This window comes from Mangifera indica, chromosome 16 (assembly GCF_011075055.1).
Source record: "Mangifera indica cultivar Alphonso chromosome 16, CATAS_Mindica_2.1, whole genome shotgun sequence".
NCBI classification, from domain to species: Eukaryota; Viridiplantae; Streptophyta; class Magnoliopsida; order Sapindales; family Anacardiaceae; genus Mangifera; species Mangifera indica.
The window spans coordinates 2,105,671-2,124,086 of NC_058152.1; the positions used below are offsets into that span (position 1 = coordinate 2,105,671).

The 18,416-nt window shown below is 36.3% G+C and overlaps 3 protein-coding genes and 3 pseudogenes across 3 annotated transcripts; 4 read left to right on the forward strand and 2 right to left on the reverse strand.

Annotated features, from left to right (window-relative positions):
* Nucleotides 1-193: 193 nt before the first annotated feature.
* LOC123199437 (cytochrome P450 CYP82D47-like) lies at nt 194-2,392 on the reverse strand. The gene is made up of 2 exons (XM_044614443.1): nt 1,287-2,392; nt 194-986 (listed from the first exon to the last, which is right to left on the reverse strand). Exons 1-2 carry the CDS (start codon nt 2,229-2,231, stop codon nt 357-359), a joined length of 1,575 nt encoding a protein of 524 aa, XP_044470378.1. The 5' UTR covers nt 2,232-2,392; the 3' UTR covers nt 194-356.
* Nucleotides 2,393-2,562: 170 nt separating this feature from the next.
* LOC123199436 lies at nt 2,563-5,104 on the reverse strand (annotated as a pseudogene).
* Nucleotides 5,105-5,819: 715 nt separating this feature from the next.
* LOC123199552 lies at nt 5,820-8,264 on the forward strand (annotated as a pseudogene).
* An 84-nt stretch (nt 8,265-8,348) lies between these two features.
* Nucleotides 8,349-10,884, forward strand: LOC123198893 (cytochrome P450 CYP82D47-like). Its single transcript, XM_044613692.1, has 2 exons — nt 8,349-9,509; nt 10,185-10,884. The coding sequence occupies exons 1-2, from the start codon at nt 8,517-8,519 to the stop codon at nt 10,806-10,808; spliced, it is 1,617 nt and encodes a 538-aa protein (XP_044469627.1). The 5' UTR covers nt 8,349-8,516; the 3' UTR covers nt 10,809-10,884.
* A 998-nt stretch (nt 10,885-11,882) lies between these two features.
* LOC123198536 (cytochrome P450 81E8-like) lies at nt 11,883-14,196 on the forward strand. The gene is made up of 2 exons (XM_044613217.1): nt 11,883-12,870; nt 13,509-14,196. The coding sequence occupies exons 1-2, from the start codon at nt 11,986-11,988 to the stop codon at nt 14,118-14,120; spliced, it is 1,497 nt and encodes a 498-aa protein (XP_044469152.1). The 5' UTR covers nt 11,883-11,985; the 3' UTR covers nt 14,121-14,196.
* Nucleotides 14,197-15,957: 1,761 nt separating this feature from the next.
* LOC123198537 lies at nt 15,958-18,386 on the forward strand (annotated as a pseudogene).
* Nucleotides 18,387-18,416: the final 30 nt, after the last annotated feature.

Here is an 18,416-nt window from a genome sequence, read left to right on the forward strand (position 1 = left end):
TAGTTAAAATGACATCGTTTTTGTTTATTTATATTAAAAATTTTCATATTTACAAGTTTGATAAATTGAACACTCGTAAAGTTTGAATTTGAAAATATTTACTCTTGACTCAAGCCTAAACTTGTTTTAGATTTCAAACTCAAACAGATTCGATTAGAGTTTAACTTCCTTCATAGTTAAATAATGTAACTAATTCATCACAATCTTCGTTTATTTTATTTGAATCAAACTGTAAACTTATGAATAATTCAATTCAATTACATCTGTAGATTATGAGCCTCAATGCAGTCCTAAGAAAACAACCATCTCATGGTAAGCCTGGGTCTTATTTATTTACAAACCAAAATACCAGCAGCTCAATGATCATAAAGTTCATAATTAAGGCACGGGATGAGAAGAACTTCAAGCGGAGTTGCTTTTAAATTAGTCAAGCCACTACTCTCAGTCATATCCACATCTTCACTTGACACCTTCCCAACTTCAAAACTATGCAAAATGCTAGCAAGGCTATATTGTACTACTTGCAGGGCCAGTGAGATTCCAGGGCATGCCCTTCTTCCGGACCCAAATGGGATGAGTTCAAAATTCTGGCCCTTCAAATCCGTATTCTTATGACTAGTAAGAAATCTCTCCGGCTGGAACTTTTCTGGATCTGGCCATACCCGTTTGTCGCGGTGAATCTTCCAGGCATTCACCATCAAGCGGGTACCAGCAGGAATGCGGTAGCTGGTCGAGAGGGTGCAATCCTCAATTGCAGCTCGAAGGCCAATGACTGGACTTGCTGGGTACAAGCGCAGCGTTTCCTTGACAATGGCTTGCAGGTAGACCAGATTTTTCAGATCAGATTCGTCAACATTCCTGTCCTGACTAATGTGGATGTGCAGCTCATCTTTAGCCTTCTTTAACTTATCAGGATTGTTCAGCAACAAAGATAGAGCCCATGTCAGCGTCACCATGGTGGTGTCACTTCCTGCTGCCAGTAAATTCTGGAAGCAGCAAGGTGGCCCTCATCAGTAAAATAATAGCCTCTATCTCATCTTATGCTAATCATTCATTAGAAAAGACAAGGAGTCCTATAAAAAAAAATGGTTATAACACCCCTAAAAAAATTTTAAATTGGTAAAATATGAAAAATATATTAGATATGAATATATATTTTATATCATTTACGATATTAAGATAAGATTGTGTAAATAACTCGAGATATTAAAATGTATTTTGGCAAGTTAAGGCAAAAAAATAAAACCATGGATATCTGTTCAAGTATCTGAAGTTCTATTTCTTACCAGGCAGGTGGCCTTGTTAATAGTGTCAGCATCAAAACCAGAATTATTGGCATCTTCCAGGACATTTAGCATAACATCCATGAAATCCCTTTCTTCCTTTTTCTCTGCAGACAACAATCTCTTCTTTTTATGCTCCTCGAGCCAACCTCCAATGAGAGTGTCCAATTCCTTTGCTGTTTGCTTCATCATTCTCTCGTAGCCATTAAAGTCCCACCATCCGAGAAATGGTATCGCATCAGACAAGATGAACACACCAAACAGAAAAACAAAATTTCTCATTACTTGCTGCCACCGCCGTGCCTCGTCTTCTTCACAATCAGCGTTGGCTCCGAAGTATCTTCTTCCTCCAATCATTCTCAAAACAATATTGTGCGTCAAGTCTCCAAACCACTGTTTCATATCCACTGTAATTCCACCATCGGCACTGCCTTTTCTCACCCCTAATTTGTACAGTTCTCCTATGGCTGTTTTCACCTCCGCAGCTCGTATGTGCCTGAGCATATCGATCCGGTGGCTCGATAGAAGCTCGATCGTAGCAATCTTGCGCATCTGACGCCAGTAAGAGCCATAGGGAGCAAATCCAAACATGGCAAAGTCATAGCCAAGTAGCTTTGAGGCTGCAATACTTGGCCTTGTGGAGAAATTTCTGTCATGTACAGTGAAACACTCTTTGGCTATTTCCCAATTACTCAAAACCAAGGCACTGTGGGAGCCTAGTTTAATAGTGAAAGCAGGTCCATATTTATCAGCCATGGTGCCCAGCGTTTTGTGGGTCAGTTGGCCGCCACCAAACAGGTGCATGTGACCAATGATCGGCCAAGCACCGCCTGCTTGGGGTGCACAGTAGCTACTTGTTGGTCTCTTTAAACGGTGAAAGTAGACACTGATGAAAAGGGCAAGGAGGCTAGAAATCAGAATTAACAAGATCTGGAGGAACGGCTCCATGAGAGGAGGATGAGATAGTAACAAGAAAGGGTTGTGGGTATTAAACTACTGATTAGAGAGGTTCAATGCTTACAAATAATGAATCTTTTCATTGCAGGGTCTTTTTCAACAGCCGTCCCCAAATCTTTTTAGCCAGGCAATTATGGAAGTCGATGGGATGAAGTCAAAGGCTGCATACTGGCAGGTGTCCTTCAAAATCTTATAGCATTCTATAACATTTGTTTTGCTATCTTCATACTAAATTTCATTCATTTTTTTGGCAAACCGGTTATAAATTGACATCCTGAACTTGAATACCGATGCTAAAAAAATCCATCCTGCAATGGTAAAGTTGTATGACAAACTAAAGGTCAAGTGCATTCCTTGTTATTCAATCCATAGATGGTTATACATAAGAAGCTGATTACATAAGTCTACTGCATGTAAAGTTTGGGATCAAGGCGAGGAATAATAACAACTTCAAGCGGTGTTGCTTTTATATATGTCAAGCCAGGGCTCTCAGTCATATCCATTGCAACATTGGATGGTTTCATCATCTCAAAACTTTGCAACAAGCTAGCCAGTGTCAAATGCACCACTTGGAGAGCAAGTGAGATACCTGCGCAAGCTTTTCTTCCACAGCCAAAAGGAACGAGTTTGAAATTAAGACCCCTCACCTCTGTGTCCTTATTATCAATCAAGAATCTCTCGGGCTGGAACTCATCAGGATTTGGCCACACTCTCTCGTCATGTTGAATTTTCCAAACATTCAGCATCACATGTGTCCCAACTGCTACATGGTAGCCAATTGAAAGAGTGCAGTCGGTATTAGCAGAACAAGGAATCAAAGGGCCTGGAGGGTATAGCCAAAGTGTTTCCTTAACAATTAATTGCTTGGAGATATACAAGGTTTTTGATATCAGACTCTTCCACATGTCTGGCCTTGCCAACATGGATATTCAGCTCTTCTTGAGCCTTTTTCAACACATGAGGATGGTTGAGTAGTAAAGCTAAGGCCCAAGTGAGGGGACCGTATTGGTGTCTGATGCTATGATCAAATTCTGCCAAAGTAGGAGTTCATTAGCTTGCAGATATATTATTGATCCTTGAAATACCTTCAAAATGACAAAGTTTTCTTGGAATTTTTCAAGTTGCCTCTAGTTCTACACCACTTTTGTTGACTTAAATATGATCAAAATTCTGTGGAAACTTTTGCTATATTTTACTGTCAGCAGATGAAGGGGAGGATGATGATTTAACGTCATTGCAGCCTTCACCAACACCTCATTTCCAGGAATGATAAAAAATAAAATGTCAAATTGAGAAGAGGGTGGAGGTAGAAATGAAAATCTTAATTTATTTGTATAAAACCAACTGCCCTATTGTCTTCACATACTTGAATGTTTCCAGAAGCAAATAACGACATAGTTGAAACAGATTGATTTAGTAAAAGATAAGTTTATAGTAATATTCATGAAAATCACTTACAAAATTTATGAAATTCTAACCTCAGATCAAGAAATTAAATTTGTTAGACCTTCAGCTCATATAATCAGCTACAATATTTCTAGAGCACAATTTTCTTTTCTTTTAATAGATTTTTAGGGACAAATCTAAATAACTATGACCTGAGTTTGAATTTTAATTGATATAAAAATAATGTAATACCAATACAAACCACCATCCAATGAAGCCCTAAGTTTCAGAATGGTGAAAATATGAGCATGATGAAAGAAGATCTTGAGACTAACCAAAATCCTGAAACAACAGCTTTTCTGGTTTAGCAGGGATAGTACATACCAGCCAAGTTGCCTTGTTAATGGTATCAGCATTGAAACCAGATATCTTAGCATCTTCCAGAAGGGTCAACATAACATCCATGAAATCCTGATCTTCCTTTGCTTCTCCACCTAACTTTCTTCTCTGTTTATGCTCCTCCAGCCATTCTCCAGCAAGAGCATCCAATTCTTTGGCAATTTTCTTCACGGCTTTTTTATATCCTCCAAAATCCAACCAGTCAAGGGATGGTATTGCGTCAGATAAAACAAATGCCCCGAACAGATCAAAGAAATTCCTGAATCACTTTTGGCAGTGTCTTGCCTTTCCTTTCTCCTCATCATCTCCACTTATGGAGAACCTTCTCCCAACTACCATTCTCAAAGTAACATTGCATGTCAAATCTTTAAACCACTGCTTTATTTCAATAAGAACTCCACTTTCTCTACTATTGCTCAAATAAGCCTTGTACAATTCTTCTATTGAAGTCTGCACCTCAGAAGTTCTTATGTGTTTCAACTTATCAAGCATGTGGTTTGACAGAAGCTCAACAATAGTTACCTTGCGCATCTCATGCCAATAAGGCCCATGAGGAGCAAAGCCAAACATAGCGTCGTCATAACATAGGAGCTTTGAGGCTGCTATGTTTGGCCTGCTGGAGAAAGCAAAACATGAATAGTAAAAATCTCTTTGATCATTTTCCAATTACTCACAGCCAAAGCTTTGTGTGAACCTAATCTTATGGTGAAGACTGGTCCATAATTGTCAGCCATGTCACTCAGTGTTCTGTATATCAGTTTCCGGCCATCAAAGAGGTGCATATGGCCAATAATAGGCCAAGCACCACCAACTTCAGGCACATCGCATGTCGTTGTCTTGGGAATGATTGGTTTCCTCAACTGATACAAGTAGTAGATATAGATTGACAGGGAAAGTAGGCTAAAGAGTAGAGATAACACGAATTGGATTAAAGGGTCCATGATACTTAGAGCTGAATGCCGATAGTGTTGCATAAAAGTAAGAAATTTATGGTTGTTCTACAACCTTCTTTGTTTGTTCTTGTTTCATGGATTATCTTTGAAAATATTAAGCTTGACTTTCGGGATGATTGCTCTAATCAGTTCATCCAGTCTATCGGAACACCAATCTTTTATTATTGGGACAAAATCAGATTTATTCTAAGAACAGAATTTTTTTGATACTTGGAATCTTACCTGAGAGTCAACAAATCATGGATCATAAAAAACTACCATCAACCCTTATAAGAATTGAACTGGAAAAATAGTTGTACTATAAATTTTCTGGATTTTTTACTTTAAATACCCTTTACAAGTTGTGACATTATCATGAAAGATTAATTCGCGATTGTGTATCATATTCAAACCTTAACTTCATTTTTATATTTTCGACTCTGGTTTTATAGTTCTACGGTTTAGTAAATAAATAATTTTGGATATTTGGATAAATGATTATGTAGATCAATCTCAACTGGGGCGCTTGGATATGCCTTATGCATCTAAACGAGTGACGTTCTACAGACTGATGGTAACTTTTCCTTTCAATTTGAGCAAAAGAAAAACTAATGCACTTCTGTAGAGCATTTTAATTGGACAGACATTTATAGTTAAAGAAAGTTGTATTCAGCATTGACTGATAAATCATTGGAGCATGCTTCCATCAGCAAGAAGCACCTAGTCAGAAAATTGATAATTTATTAACAGTGACAATGGTCTCAATTGTCAGCAAAATTGATCTTCTTAAAAGAAAATGAAATCTATGAAAACTATATGAATAACAGACACAGATTCAAAACTGCACCTCCAAGCTAGCATGATGGACCCTCTAATTCTGTTTTCAGGCTTATTTGCCCTGTCTATGTTTATGTACTACTTGTATCGATGGAAGAAACCACTCACTGATAAAACAACGAGATGGTTTGTGTCGGAAGATTGCGGCGCTTGGCCTATTGTTGGCCACATGCACCACTTTAGTGGCCGAAAGCTGATTTACAGAACACTGAGTGACATGGCTGACAAGTATGGATCGATCTTCACCATAAGGTTAGGTTCACACAAAGCTTTGGTTGTGAATGATTGGAAAATGGCCAAAGAGATTTTTACCGTTCATGATTTGGCTTTCTCCAGCAGGCCAAACATTGCAGCCTCAAAGCTCCTGTGTTATGACTATGCTATGTTTGGCTTTGCTCCTTATGGTCCTTACTGGCGTGAGATGCGCAAGATCATTACTGTTGAACTTCTGTCAAACTACAAGCTTGACATGTTCAAGCACATAAGAGCTTCAGAAGTGCAGACTTCGATAAGGGAAATGTACAAGACATGTCTAAAAAGTAGCAAAGGAAGTGGAGTTCTGGTTGAAATGAAGCAATGGTTTAAAGATATGTCCTACAATATTGTTTTGAGAATGGTGGCAGGGAGAAGATTGTCTGGAAACAGTGATGATGGCGACAAAGAAAGATCAAGACGCTGCCAAAATCTGATGACTGATTTCTTTTATTTGCTGGGAGTTTTTGTTGCCATCTCTTGGGTGGTTGGATTTTGGAGGATATAAGAAGGCCATGAAGAGAACTGCAATGGAACTAGATGCTCTTGCTGGAGAATGGCTGGAGGAGCATCAACAGAGAAGACTGTTGGGTGGAGAAGCAAAGGAGGAACATGATTTCATGGATTTTATGATGACCATTCTTGAAGATGCTAAGATATCTAGTTTTGATGCGGATACCATTAACAAGGCTACTTGCCTTGTAAGTACTTTTCATCATGCTCAATAATTTGCCTGTCGCTTTAAATTTGCATTTCTATCAACAAAAAAACTCAGGCCAAAGTAGAGTTATTGAGTCCTGAAAGCCTGGATTCTCTCTGTCCCTAAAAAGCAAGTAAATAATAGAAAAGGTCTCCCAAGTTCCAAACATTAATTTGATATGGGGACAAGGAACTCTGTATAAACTTTCTTTACCTCGACCTGGAAGGTGAGCGTGAGAAATATTTGCATTTTCAAAAATTTAACAGAAAGTGATGTTACTATGGCTCACTATTAGGAGGTTACATACAGAAATAAGCAGCCGCAGCTGCTAATATGCAAGATTCTTCTGCCTGCATCAGAAGTAAATCAACCAAAATATAATGACTTTTGGCATTCTAAAGAGTAGTGAGTACTCTTGTACTTGAGTGCACACATTAGCATCTTATAATATGCTTACACTGAAGTGGGAGACCTGGATTGCTGGGCTAGTCTCCTCGGGTTTACTAATTTTATTCCGTCCCTACCACCCTCTCAACTTTTTTAGCATCTTATTTTCTTATATTCCAGGAAATGAGGTGTAGGTCAATGCTTCATTTTGGTTGAAACTTATCATCTTCTCCTGCATCACCTATTTGACAATAAAATATTGCTAGAGCATGATGTTGGTTACAGCTGGACGCAACCTGAAAAAATACAATAAATTTGTCTTTTTATCCATCAAGAACTCCAGCATCTTATCTTTTCAACAAGTTTTGGGGACTTTTCAAAGGCCATCTGACATCTACTTATTACTTACTGTAACTCCCATTTTAACAGAATTTAGTGGCTGCATCTGACACTAACATGGTGGTTCTCACTTGGACCTTATCTTTGCTACTCAACAACCCTCCTGCTTTTGAAAAAGGCTCTAGATGAACTGGACATCCATGTTGGCAAGGACAGACATGTGGAGGAATCTGATATCAAAAACCTTGTATATCTCCGAGCAATTGTAAAGGAAACACTTCGGTCATACCCTCCAGGCCCTGTTATCACTCGTTCTGTAAATACTGACTGCACTCTTTCAAATGGCTATCGTGTAGCAGCCGGTACACGTCTAATGCTGAATGTTTGGAAAATTCAACATGACGAGAGCGTGTGGTCTAATCCTAATGAATTCCAACATGAGAGATTCTTGATTGTTCACAAGGACACAGAGTTGAAGGGTCTGAATTTCGAATTGATTCCTTTTGGCTGTGGAAGAAGATCATGTCCAGGTATCGCACTAGCTCTCCAAGTGGTACATTTGACACTAGCTAGCTTGTTGCAAAGTTTTGTTCTGATAAAACCGTCAAATGACCCGTCGATATGACGGAGAGTCCTGGCATGTCAAATGCAAAAGTAACACCGCTTGAAGTGCTCATTATTCCCCGTCTGGATTCCAAGCTTTATTAGCAATAAATTTATATAACTATGTATGAACTTGCCATAAAGTGTCTTGGTTTTTGCAACTTCAGAAGAGCATCCGTGATTTGGTAATTTTTATGGTATTTTTTTATGATTCATTATTTGCTGACTCTCATAAGAGATTTCAGGTCTCAACAGAATTCTATTCTTACTTCTTAGAATACATCTGAATCTGACCCTGTAAAAAAAGATTGAGTTTCATTAAGAATGGATGATCTGATTGGAGCAATCATCTCAAAAGTCAGCTTAATATTTTTAAAGATAATATATAAAAACAAAAACAGAGAAAGAAGCCCGCAGAACAGCTAGAAATAACTTACTTTTATGCAAAGCTATCAGCAATCAGCGCAAAGTATCATGGACCCTTCAATCCAATTCCTGTTATCTCTTCTCTTCAGCCTACTTGCCCTGTCAATCTGTATTTACTACTTGTATCAATCGAAGAAACTAGTTATTCCCAAGACGACAACATCCGGTGTGCCTGAAGTTGGTGATGCTTGGCCTATTATTGGCCATATGCACCTCTTTGGCGGCCGGAAACTGATATACCGAACACTGAGTGACATGGCTGACAAATATGGGCCAGTCTTCACCATAAGATTAGGTTCAAATAAAGCTTTGGTTGTGAGTAATTGGGAAATGATCAAAGAGTGTTGCACCGTTTATGACAAGGTTTTCTGCGGCAAGCCGGCCATTACTGCCTCAAAGCTGCTATGCTTTGACTATGCTATGTTTAGCTTTGCTCCTTACGGGCCTTACTGGCGCGAGATGCGTAAGGTGACCACAGTTGAACTTCTGTCAAACCACAGGCTTGATAAGTTGAAGCACATAAAAGCTTCTGAGGTGCAGACTTCAATAAAAGAATTGTACAAGGCTTATATGAGCAGAAGTAGTACAGAAAATGGAGTTCTTGTGGAAATGAAGCAGTGGTTTAAAGATTTGACATGTAATGTTACTTTGAGAATGGTAGTTGGGAGAAGGTTCTCAGGAAGTGGTGATGATGAGGAGAAAGGAAAAGCACGACACTGCCAAAAGTTATTCAGCAATTTCTTTTCTCTGTTTGGGGTGTTTGTTTTAGCTGATGCAATACCATCCCTTGGGTGGCTGGATTTTGGAGGATATAAAAAAGCCATGAAGAAAACTGCCGAGGAAATGGATGTTCTTGCTGGAGAATGGTTGGAGGAGCATAAACAGAGAAGAAAGTTGGGTGGAGAAGCAAAGGAGGATCAAGATTTCATGGATGTTATGTTGACCCTTCAGGAAGATACTAAGATATCTGGTTTTGATGCTGACACCATTAGTAAAGCAACCTGCCTGGTATGTATAACTTTCCCTGCTAAACCAGAAAAGCTGTTGTTTCAGGATTTTGGAAATTAGTCTCAAGATATTCTTTCATTATGCTCATATTTTCACATGTCTGAAACTCAAGGCTTCATTTGATACTTGTTTTATATTGGTATTACAATATTCTTATATCAATTAAAATTCAAACTCAGGCCATAGTTACAGATATCTGTCTCTAAAAATCTGTCAAAAGAAAAGATAACAGAAGATATGGCGTTGAAATTTTATAACTCCATCCTTACTGAATCAGATATGCTTCAACTATGCTGTTATTTGCTTCTGAGGAAACTTCAAGTATGTGAAGACAGATGGGCAGTTGGTCTTATACAAATAAAATGAGGCGTTGTATTTTTTATCATTTTTGACAATGTATTTTTTATCATTCCTGGGACTGAGGCGTTGGTGAAGGCTGCATTGATGTTTAATAATCTTCTTCCCCTTCATCTGCTGACAATAAAATATAGCAAGAGTTTTGACAGAATCTTGATTACATTTAAGTCAACAAAAATGGTGTAGAACCAGACGCAACTTGGAAAATTACAAAAAAAAACCTTTGTTATCTTATCTTTTGGAGTGTTGGACTAAAACTTGGAGCTATTTCCAGGATCAATAATATATCTGCGAACTGATAAGCTTCTACTTTGGCAGAATTTGATTGTAGCATCGGACACCAATATGGTCCTCCTCACTTGGGCCTTCACTTTGCTACTCAACCATCCTCATGTGTTGAAAAAGGCTCAAGAAGAGCTGGATATCCATGTTGGCAAGGCCAGGCATGTGGAAGAGTCTGATATCAAAAACCTTGTATATCTCCAAGCAATTGTTAAGGAAACACTTCGGCTATACCCCCCGGGCCCTGTGATTCCTCGTTCTGCAAATACCGACTGCACTCTATCAAATGGCTTCCATGTAGCAGCTGGTACCCGTGTGATGCTGAATGTTTGGAAGATTCAACATGACGAGAGAGTGTGGCCGAATCCTAATGAGTTCCACCCGGAGAGATTCTTGACTGATAACAAGGACACAGAGGTGAGAGGTCTTAATTTCGAACTCATTCCTTTTGGCTGTGGAAGAAGAGCCTGTGCAGGTATCTCACTTGCTCTCCAAGTGGTGCATTTGACACTGGCTAGCTTGTTACAATGTTTTGAGGTGATGAAACCATCAAATGTTGCAGTCGATATGACAGAGAGCCCTGGCATGACAAATATAAAAGCAACACCACTCGAAGTTCTACTCATTCCTCGACTTGATCCCAAGCTTTACACGCAATAGATTTATGTAATCAACCTCTTATATATAACCATTTATGGATTGAATAAAAAGGAATGGACTTCAGTTTGCCATACAAGTTTACCATCACACGATGCATACTGCGTATGAGGTTAAATACGGAAACATTGTACACACTTTATAACCGTAGAGATAAGTTTAATAAGTCCGTCTAAAGGTAAGATACGATTTGTGATATATCTTGAAGAAAGATAAACAACTGGTAGGTACGTGTTTTAATTTGAGTGAATATACTAATTATTTTAATATTAATCATTTATTTAAAATTACGAATGAAAATAAAAATGTGTAATATTATGTGTATCCATATTAAGTACATAAATAAGTATATACTTATGTGTGTCATCATATAATTAACGGTTATTTTATTATTAATTCAAAATCATCAAATCATATAATAATATGTATTAAATGTAGACTCATTTATATACCCAAAATAGGTAAACATAGTTTTATTAAATATATATTTTAATATTTTGACATGGTAAAAAGCACATAAAATAAACTTATCTTGTGTTTTCTATCATGACATTTACTAACATTTTCAGTATCTATTATAGCATCGGAATTAGTTTTTAATGCAAATAGATGCGTCTTGAATGACAAATGTTCAAACTTACACTCAAATATGGGTGAAGTCATTATATGCATGAAAAATCGGATGATTGCAAATTTCAAGTTACAAGATTGAATAGCTAAAGATATATTTAAAGACTTCAAAAGTTTATATGTATCTTTTATTCTTATTATGTATCTGTTAATCTATATTTTGTTTGGTTTATAAATAATAAAAAATTCTGGTAATATTTAATTACTAAAGATAATATAACAGAAAATATAAGAGGTAATATAATTACTATGTCCATTTTAAGTGTTAAAAAATTAGTAAAACCCGGTTGGGATGATAATTATTAAATTAAATAAATTAAAATTTTAATTTAAATATATTTTTTTAAAAAAACTTAAATTTAAAACCCCGTTGTGTATAAAATATTTTTTTTGTCATTCACAACTACTATTTTCCTCTGGTAAAGAATGATGGCTGAATTCACCAACCGCAGGCTTTATTGAAGCTGTTGGGTTTAACGGCTGCTCAGGGAAATAGGTTATATATGTAAATCTATCATCTACAAATTCAGCCAAAGCAAACAGCTAAACAATGGCCACCGTCCTTTACCTGTCCATTTTCCTCCTCTTTCTTGTTCTAGTTTTCAAATTGTTTTTACAGTCAGGGACAAAATACAGAAGCCTCCCTCCGAGCCCACCTTCTTTTCCCATCATCGGCCATCTCCACTATCTTCGTAAGCCACCCATTCACCGCACTCTTCACAGACTCTCACAAAAATACGGTCCAATTTTCTCCCTCTGGTTCGGATCCCGCTTAGTGGTGATCGTCTCTTCATCCTCACTTGCAGAGGAATGCTTCACTAAACACGACGTCGTCTTCGCCAACCGCCCGTTATTTCTCACTGGCAAACACATAGGTTACAATAACTCCACCGTGGCGGCCTCCCCTTACGGCGACCACTGGCGCAACCTCCGACGCATATGTACCCTCGAGATCTTCTCATCGAACAGGCTTAATTTGTTTTCACACATTCGAAAAGACGAGTTACAGCACTTGCTGAAAAAATTGTCCAAGAATTCGCTCAACGGATTCGTAGAGGTAGAGTTGAGGCCATTGTTGACTGAGTTAACCTTCAATAACATGATGCGAATGATTTCAGGGAAGCGATACTATGGTGATGAATTGAGTAACGACGAAGAGGCAAAGAAATTCAGGAATATTATAGGAGAGATATTGGAGAACAGCGGGGTATCGCATCCGGCGGATTTTTTGCCTATTTTGGGTTGGATGGGTGGTGGGGGTTACGAGAAGAAGTTGAAGAAGCTTGGTGGAAAGGTAGATGCGTTTCTGCAAGGTTTGATAGAAGAGCATCGATTACAGAAGGAGAGTAGAAACACCATGATCGATCATCTTCTTTCTTTGCAAGAATCACAGCCTGAATACTACACTGATCGGACAATCAAAGCACTCATACTGGTTAGCTCAGATTTTCGCTTATAATATAGAAGGAAAAGCTTTCATTATTTTTGGCGATTGGTTGCATTAAATTCAACTTTCTGAATTTGTTGACTTCAGGAGTAGAAGTAAATAGATTAATTAAAGGCTAAATCACTATTTTCCACCCAAGGTTTAGAAGGACTCTTCTTTAAGTTGAAAAGCTTTTTTTTTCAATCAAAATAAATCATTAGTCTTAACGTTAACGATTTGTCACTATTTAAAATGAAAAGGCCAAAAGTCTTTTTCCACCCAAAGTATCGAGAAATCTAAAAAGTTTATTTTCAAACTTTTAAAAGTTTAAAATCCGTTAAGATATCAGAGTTTGATAGGTTGAAAACGTTATGATAAATCTTGAAAAAAATATTATTTTTTAAATTTTAAAAAATAAAAATAAAATTATTAGTTTTTAAAAATTATAAAAAATATAATTAATTTTTTAATTTTTAATAATATTATTAAAATGTCATAACTGAAAAATTAAAAATCTTATCCAAAATTAACTCATAAATAAGAGTTCCAATTTAAAAGAATTTGTGTAGCTTGAGTAGGAAAAGTCTTTTGGCCAAATGAAAATGACTTATACCAACTCAAACCATGACTGACATGTCTTATTGCAGGTTATGCTCACAGCTGGAACCGACACATCGTCCGTCACAATAGAATGGGCAATGTCAAATTTGCTTAACCACCCAGATGTACTGAAGAAAGCTAGAGAAGAATTAGACAGAGAAGTTGGTGAAGAACAGTTGATTGAGGAAGCAGATCTTGGAAAGCTAAATTACCTTCAAAACATTATATCCGAGACCTTCCGATTATATCCGGCAACTCCTCTTCTCCTCCCTCACATGGCATCTGAAGCTTGCACTGTAGGGGGCTACAATGTACCACGTAACACAATTTTATTGGTCAATTCATGGGCCATTCACAGGGATCCTCAGCTCTGGCCTGATGCCGCAAGTTTCCAGCCAGAGAGATTTGACGATGGAGAAGGCGACAGTAAAAAGCTAATGCCTTTTGGAATGGGAAGAAGAGCTTGTCCTGGGAACGGGCTGGCCCAGCGCATGGTGGGCTTGACATTGGGGGCATTAATCCAGTGTTTTGAGTGGGAGAAAGTTGATGAAAATGAAATTGACATGAGTGAAGGAAAAGGGCTCACCATGCCCAAAGCTCACCCTTTGCTGGCAATGTGCAAAGCACGGCAAATCATCAAAAATGTCATCTCTATTTAAACAAATAATAAGGATGTAATATATATTATTATATGATTGAATAATTCTAAATTAAAAATAAAATAATATTTAATTATGTGATAATACATAAAATATTTACTTTATTTATATACTGAAAATAAGTACGTATAATATTATTCTTAAAAAAATAAATAAAATTGTGTATACACTTTTAAGTATATAATTAGGTACACATTGATATATTATTATATTATTATATGATTAAATGATTTTAAATTAATGATAAAGTAATATCTAATCAAATAATAATATATAACTGTATATTTAATTATATATTTAAAGATACGAAGAACTACTACTAGTAATTATGTTCACTTCAGAGAACGATGCAGTGCTAGTTGAGCGTGTTTGATGATTTCTCAGTAATAATTCATTATTTTACTTAGCCACCAACAAACATGATATTAATTCAGATTTTTTTTTAAATTGTTTCCTTATATTGTAGTTGTAAGAGCATATTTGAGAGATGAAATGTGAAGGAAGTTTTTTAACATATATTTCAATTATTTTTTCTCACATAATTTCATTCGGAGGACTATTATGACACATGATAGAGTTATATTTACTTACACATTTAAAATTTTATAAGCGTAAATAAGTTTATTCATATTGGGTCATTAATAATGCTATTGACATATGATGATTGAATCTTTCTTTCAGGTTTCTCAATAACTCTAATGGATTCATAGTATCCACATATTCTGTTTGCAACCCTTCTTGGACATGGGGATGAAGGAAAAAAATAGCATTAGATTTATTCTATTGGAATATGTTATTTTTTTCTTTTATTATTTTTCCAAGGCTCATATACTGTAAATGGAGAATCGTGTCAAAGACCCATTCAATGTAATTTTTTCCATCTAATTGAAGGGTAACATAGTAAAGTTTTATCGAGGTTGTCATTTTCACCAACTGCAGGTTGATGAAAGAAATAAAAATTAATGATATGATGAAGAAAAACTTATGTCCAAACTTCAGGGTAATATTTGTCTCATATTTACAAAACTTTTGGTTTTATAATTAATATTCATAATATTATAGTATGCAAAACTTAAATAATATTTCAAACTTCAATTTCATTCTTTTTATCACATATGCAAACTTCAATTTACAAATGAAATATAGTTGTAATAAATACTTCGATGAAATTTGAAACTTCAGACCCATATATATACTCTCATAATTTTGTAAACTTCAAATTACAAATCATATATCATAAATATTCCAATGATATTTAAGACTTCAGGTCTATATTTATAATTTTGTAAACTTTAAGTTATAAATATGATACAATTATAAGTAAAAAAAAATAAATAGAAGAATAAAAGAAATTAAAATATATATAGTTTGTATTTTGTAAATAAGATAACATTATAACAGGATATTTATATTTACAATATATAAATAAAATAATAATATAATTTAAAGATAATTAATATTAAGATATATCTGAGATAATAATACTAATAATATATTATAAATATAATTAAAATAACTTATAATTATAAATGATAAAATAAAAAATTTACGTAATTGAGATTGTTCGATAATATGAAAAGGATGCAGAAGGTACAAATTGAGATAATGAGTAAAGAGAGTAAGTAAGCTTTCTCATTAATAAAAAAAAATTGGGTATTATTGTATATCTGGTGGATTTTCCACCACATGCGGTAAATGTTGACAAATAGCATAGGAATGCATTAAAATAGCTTGGAAAACTGGCTGTAAACATAGCCATTTTTATTGACTAAGGGGGCAGCCAAATGTCTATAAATTCCTCTCCTTTTTACTCTTCATGTAATATATTTTCTCTTCTCTCTTCCTCATCCGGAAAGCAATTTCATAACCTTGCTCTCTTCTCCTTTCTTCTTAATTCTGCCTCACTTTCTTCCTTCCATTTTCTTTCATTTATTTATCTTTCATGTTTCCTAAATTAATTCTATAACAGGTATATCCAAATGTAAAAGAAAGGAGATATTTATACAAAATATCTATCAACTCCTCTAAAATATTTACAGAATTTAACTTAATTATTAAAAGCATTAAATGCGTTTTTTCATGTTTTTTCATCCCCACCAAGATTGTCTTTTTTCAGACAAACTATAACAAAAATGAGTTCACATTAAAAGTACACTAGTTTTGTGGAAAGCTATTTACGTACTCAACATTCTCAAGGAAATAGATTATATATGTAGATTATCATTCACAAATTCAGCCAAAGCAAACAGCTAAACAATGGCCACCGTCCTTTACGTATCGATTTTCCTCCTCTTTCTTGTTCTAGTTTTCAAATTGTTTTTACGGTCAGAGACAGAATTCAGAAGCCTCCCTCCGAGCCCACCTTCTTTTCCCATCATCGGCCATCTCCACTATCTTCGTAAGCCACCCATCCACCGCACTCTTCACAGACTCTCACAGAAATACGGTCCAATTTTCTCCCTCTGGTTCGGATCCCGCTTAGTGGTGATCGTCTCTTCATCCTCACTTGCAGAGGAATGCTTCACTAAACACGACGTCGTCTTCGCCAACCGCCCGTTATTACTCGCTAGCAAACACATAGGTTACAATAACTCCAACGTGGCGGCCGCCCCTTACGGAGACCACTGGCGCAACCTCCGACGCATATGTACCCTCGAGATCTTCTCATCGAACAGGCTTAATTTGTTTTCACACATTCGAAAAGACGAATGACAGCACTTGCTGGAAAAATTGTCCAAGAATTCGCTCAACGGATTTGTAAAGGTAGAGTTGAGGCCATTGTTGACTGAGTTAACCTTCAATAACATGATGCGAATGATTTCAGGGAAGCGATACTATGGTGATGAATTGGGTAACGACGAAGAGGCAAAGAAATTCAGGAATATTATAGGAGAGATATTGGAGAACGGCGGGGCGTCGCATCCGGCGGATTTTTTGCCGATTTTGGGTTGGATGGGTTGTGGGGGTTACGAGAAGAAGTTGAAGAAGCTTGGTGGAAAGGTAGATGTGTTTGTGCAAGGTTTGATAGAAGAGCATCGATTACAGAAGGAGAGTAGAAACACCATGATCGATCATCTTCTTTCTTTGCAAGAATCACAGCCTGAATACTACGCTGATCGGACAATCAAAGCGCTCATACTGGTTAGCTCAGATTTTCGCTTACAATATAGAAGGAAAAGCTTTCATTATTTTTGGCTCCATTTGACTGGTCTACCTTTTTGGCGATTGGTTGCATTAAATTCAATTTTCTGAATTTGTTGACTCCCGGAGTAGAAGTAAATAGATTAATTAAAGGCCAAATCACAATTTTCCACCCAAGGTTTAGAAGGAGTCCTCTTAAATAAGTGATAAAATTATTAGCTCTTAAAAATTAAAATAAAAATATGATAAATTTTATTTTTAATAATATTATTAAAATAATAATTTTATATATAATTTAATAAAAAATTAAAATTTTTATCAAAAATTAACTTTTAAATAAGTGTTTAAATTTAAAAAAAATAATTAAAAATAGAACTTTGGGATTTGACCTTACCATGTGTGGGAACAAGTTTTTTGGCCAAATGAAAATGACATATTCCTACTCAAACCATGACTGACATGTCATATTGCAGGATATGCTCATAGCTGGAACCGACACATCGTCCGTCACAATAGAATGGGCAATGTCAAATATGCTTAACCACCCAGAAGTACTGAAGAAAGCTAGAGGAGAATTAGACAGAGAAGTTGGTGAAGAACAGTTGATTGAGGAAGCAGATCTTGGAAAGCTAAATTACCTTCAAAACATTATATCCGAGACCTTCCGATTGCATCCAGCAGCTCCTCTTCTCCTCCCTCACATGGCATCTGAAGCTTGCACTGTAGGGGGCTACAATGTGCCACGTAACACAATTTTATTGGCCAATTCATGGGCTATTCACAGGGATCCTCAGCTCTGGCCTGATGCCGCAAGTTTCAAGCCAGAGAGATTTGACGATGGAGAAGGCGACAGTAAAAAACTGATGCCTTTTGGAATGGGTAGAAGAGCTTGTCCTGGGTACGTGCTGGCCCAGCGCATCGTGGGCTTGACATTGGGGGCATTAATCCAATGTTTTGAGTGGGAGAAAGTTGATGAAAATGAAATTGACATGACTGAAGGAGAAGGGCTCACCATGCCCAAAGCTCACCCTTTGCTGGCAATGTGCAAAGCACGACAGATTATCAAAAATGTCATTTCTATTTAAAAAAAGAATAAAGTTATATCTTCATATTTTAAATATAAAATTAAATGTATATTTATTATATATTATTATA

Excerpts from the sequence above, each read along its gene's own strand:
- LOC123199437 (XM_044614443.1), bottom strand. The coding sequence starts at position 2,231 with ATGGAGCCGTTCCTCCAGATCTTGTTAATTCTGATTTCTAGCCTCCTT. Across the intron at positions 987-1,286 it reads TTAACAAGGCCACCTGCCTG|AATTTACTGGCAGCAGGAAG; the intron begins GTAAGAAATAGA and ends TGCTGCTTCCAG.
- LOC123198893 (XM_044613692.1), top strand. The coding sequence starts at position 8,517 with ATGCAAAGCTATCAGCAATCAGCGCAAAGTATCATGGACCCTTCAATC. Across the intron at positions 9,510-10,184 it reads TTAGTAAAGCAACCTGCCTG|AATTTGATTGTAGCATCGGA; the intron begins GTATGTATAACT and ends CTACTTTGGCAG.
- LOC123198536 (XM_044613217.1), top strand. The coding sequence starts at position 11,986 with ATGGCCACCGTCCTTTACCTGTCCATTTTCCTCCTCTTTCTTGTTCTA. Across the intron at positions 12,871-13,508 it reads CAATCAAAGCACTCATACTG|GTTATGCTCACAGCTGGAAC; the intron begins GTTAGCTCAGAT and ends GTCTTATTGCAG.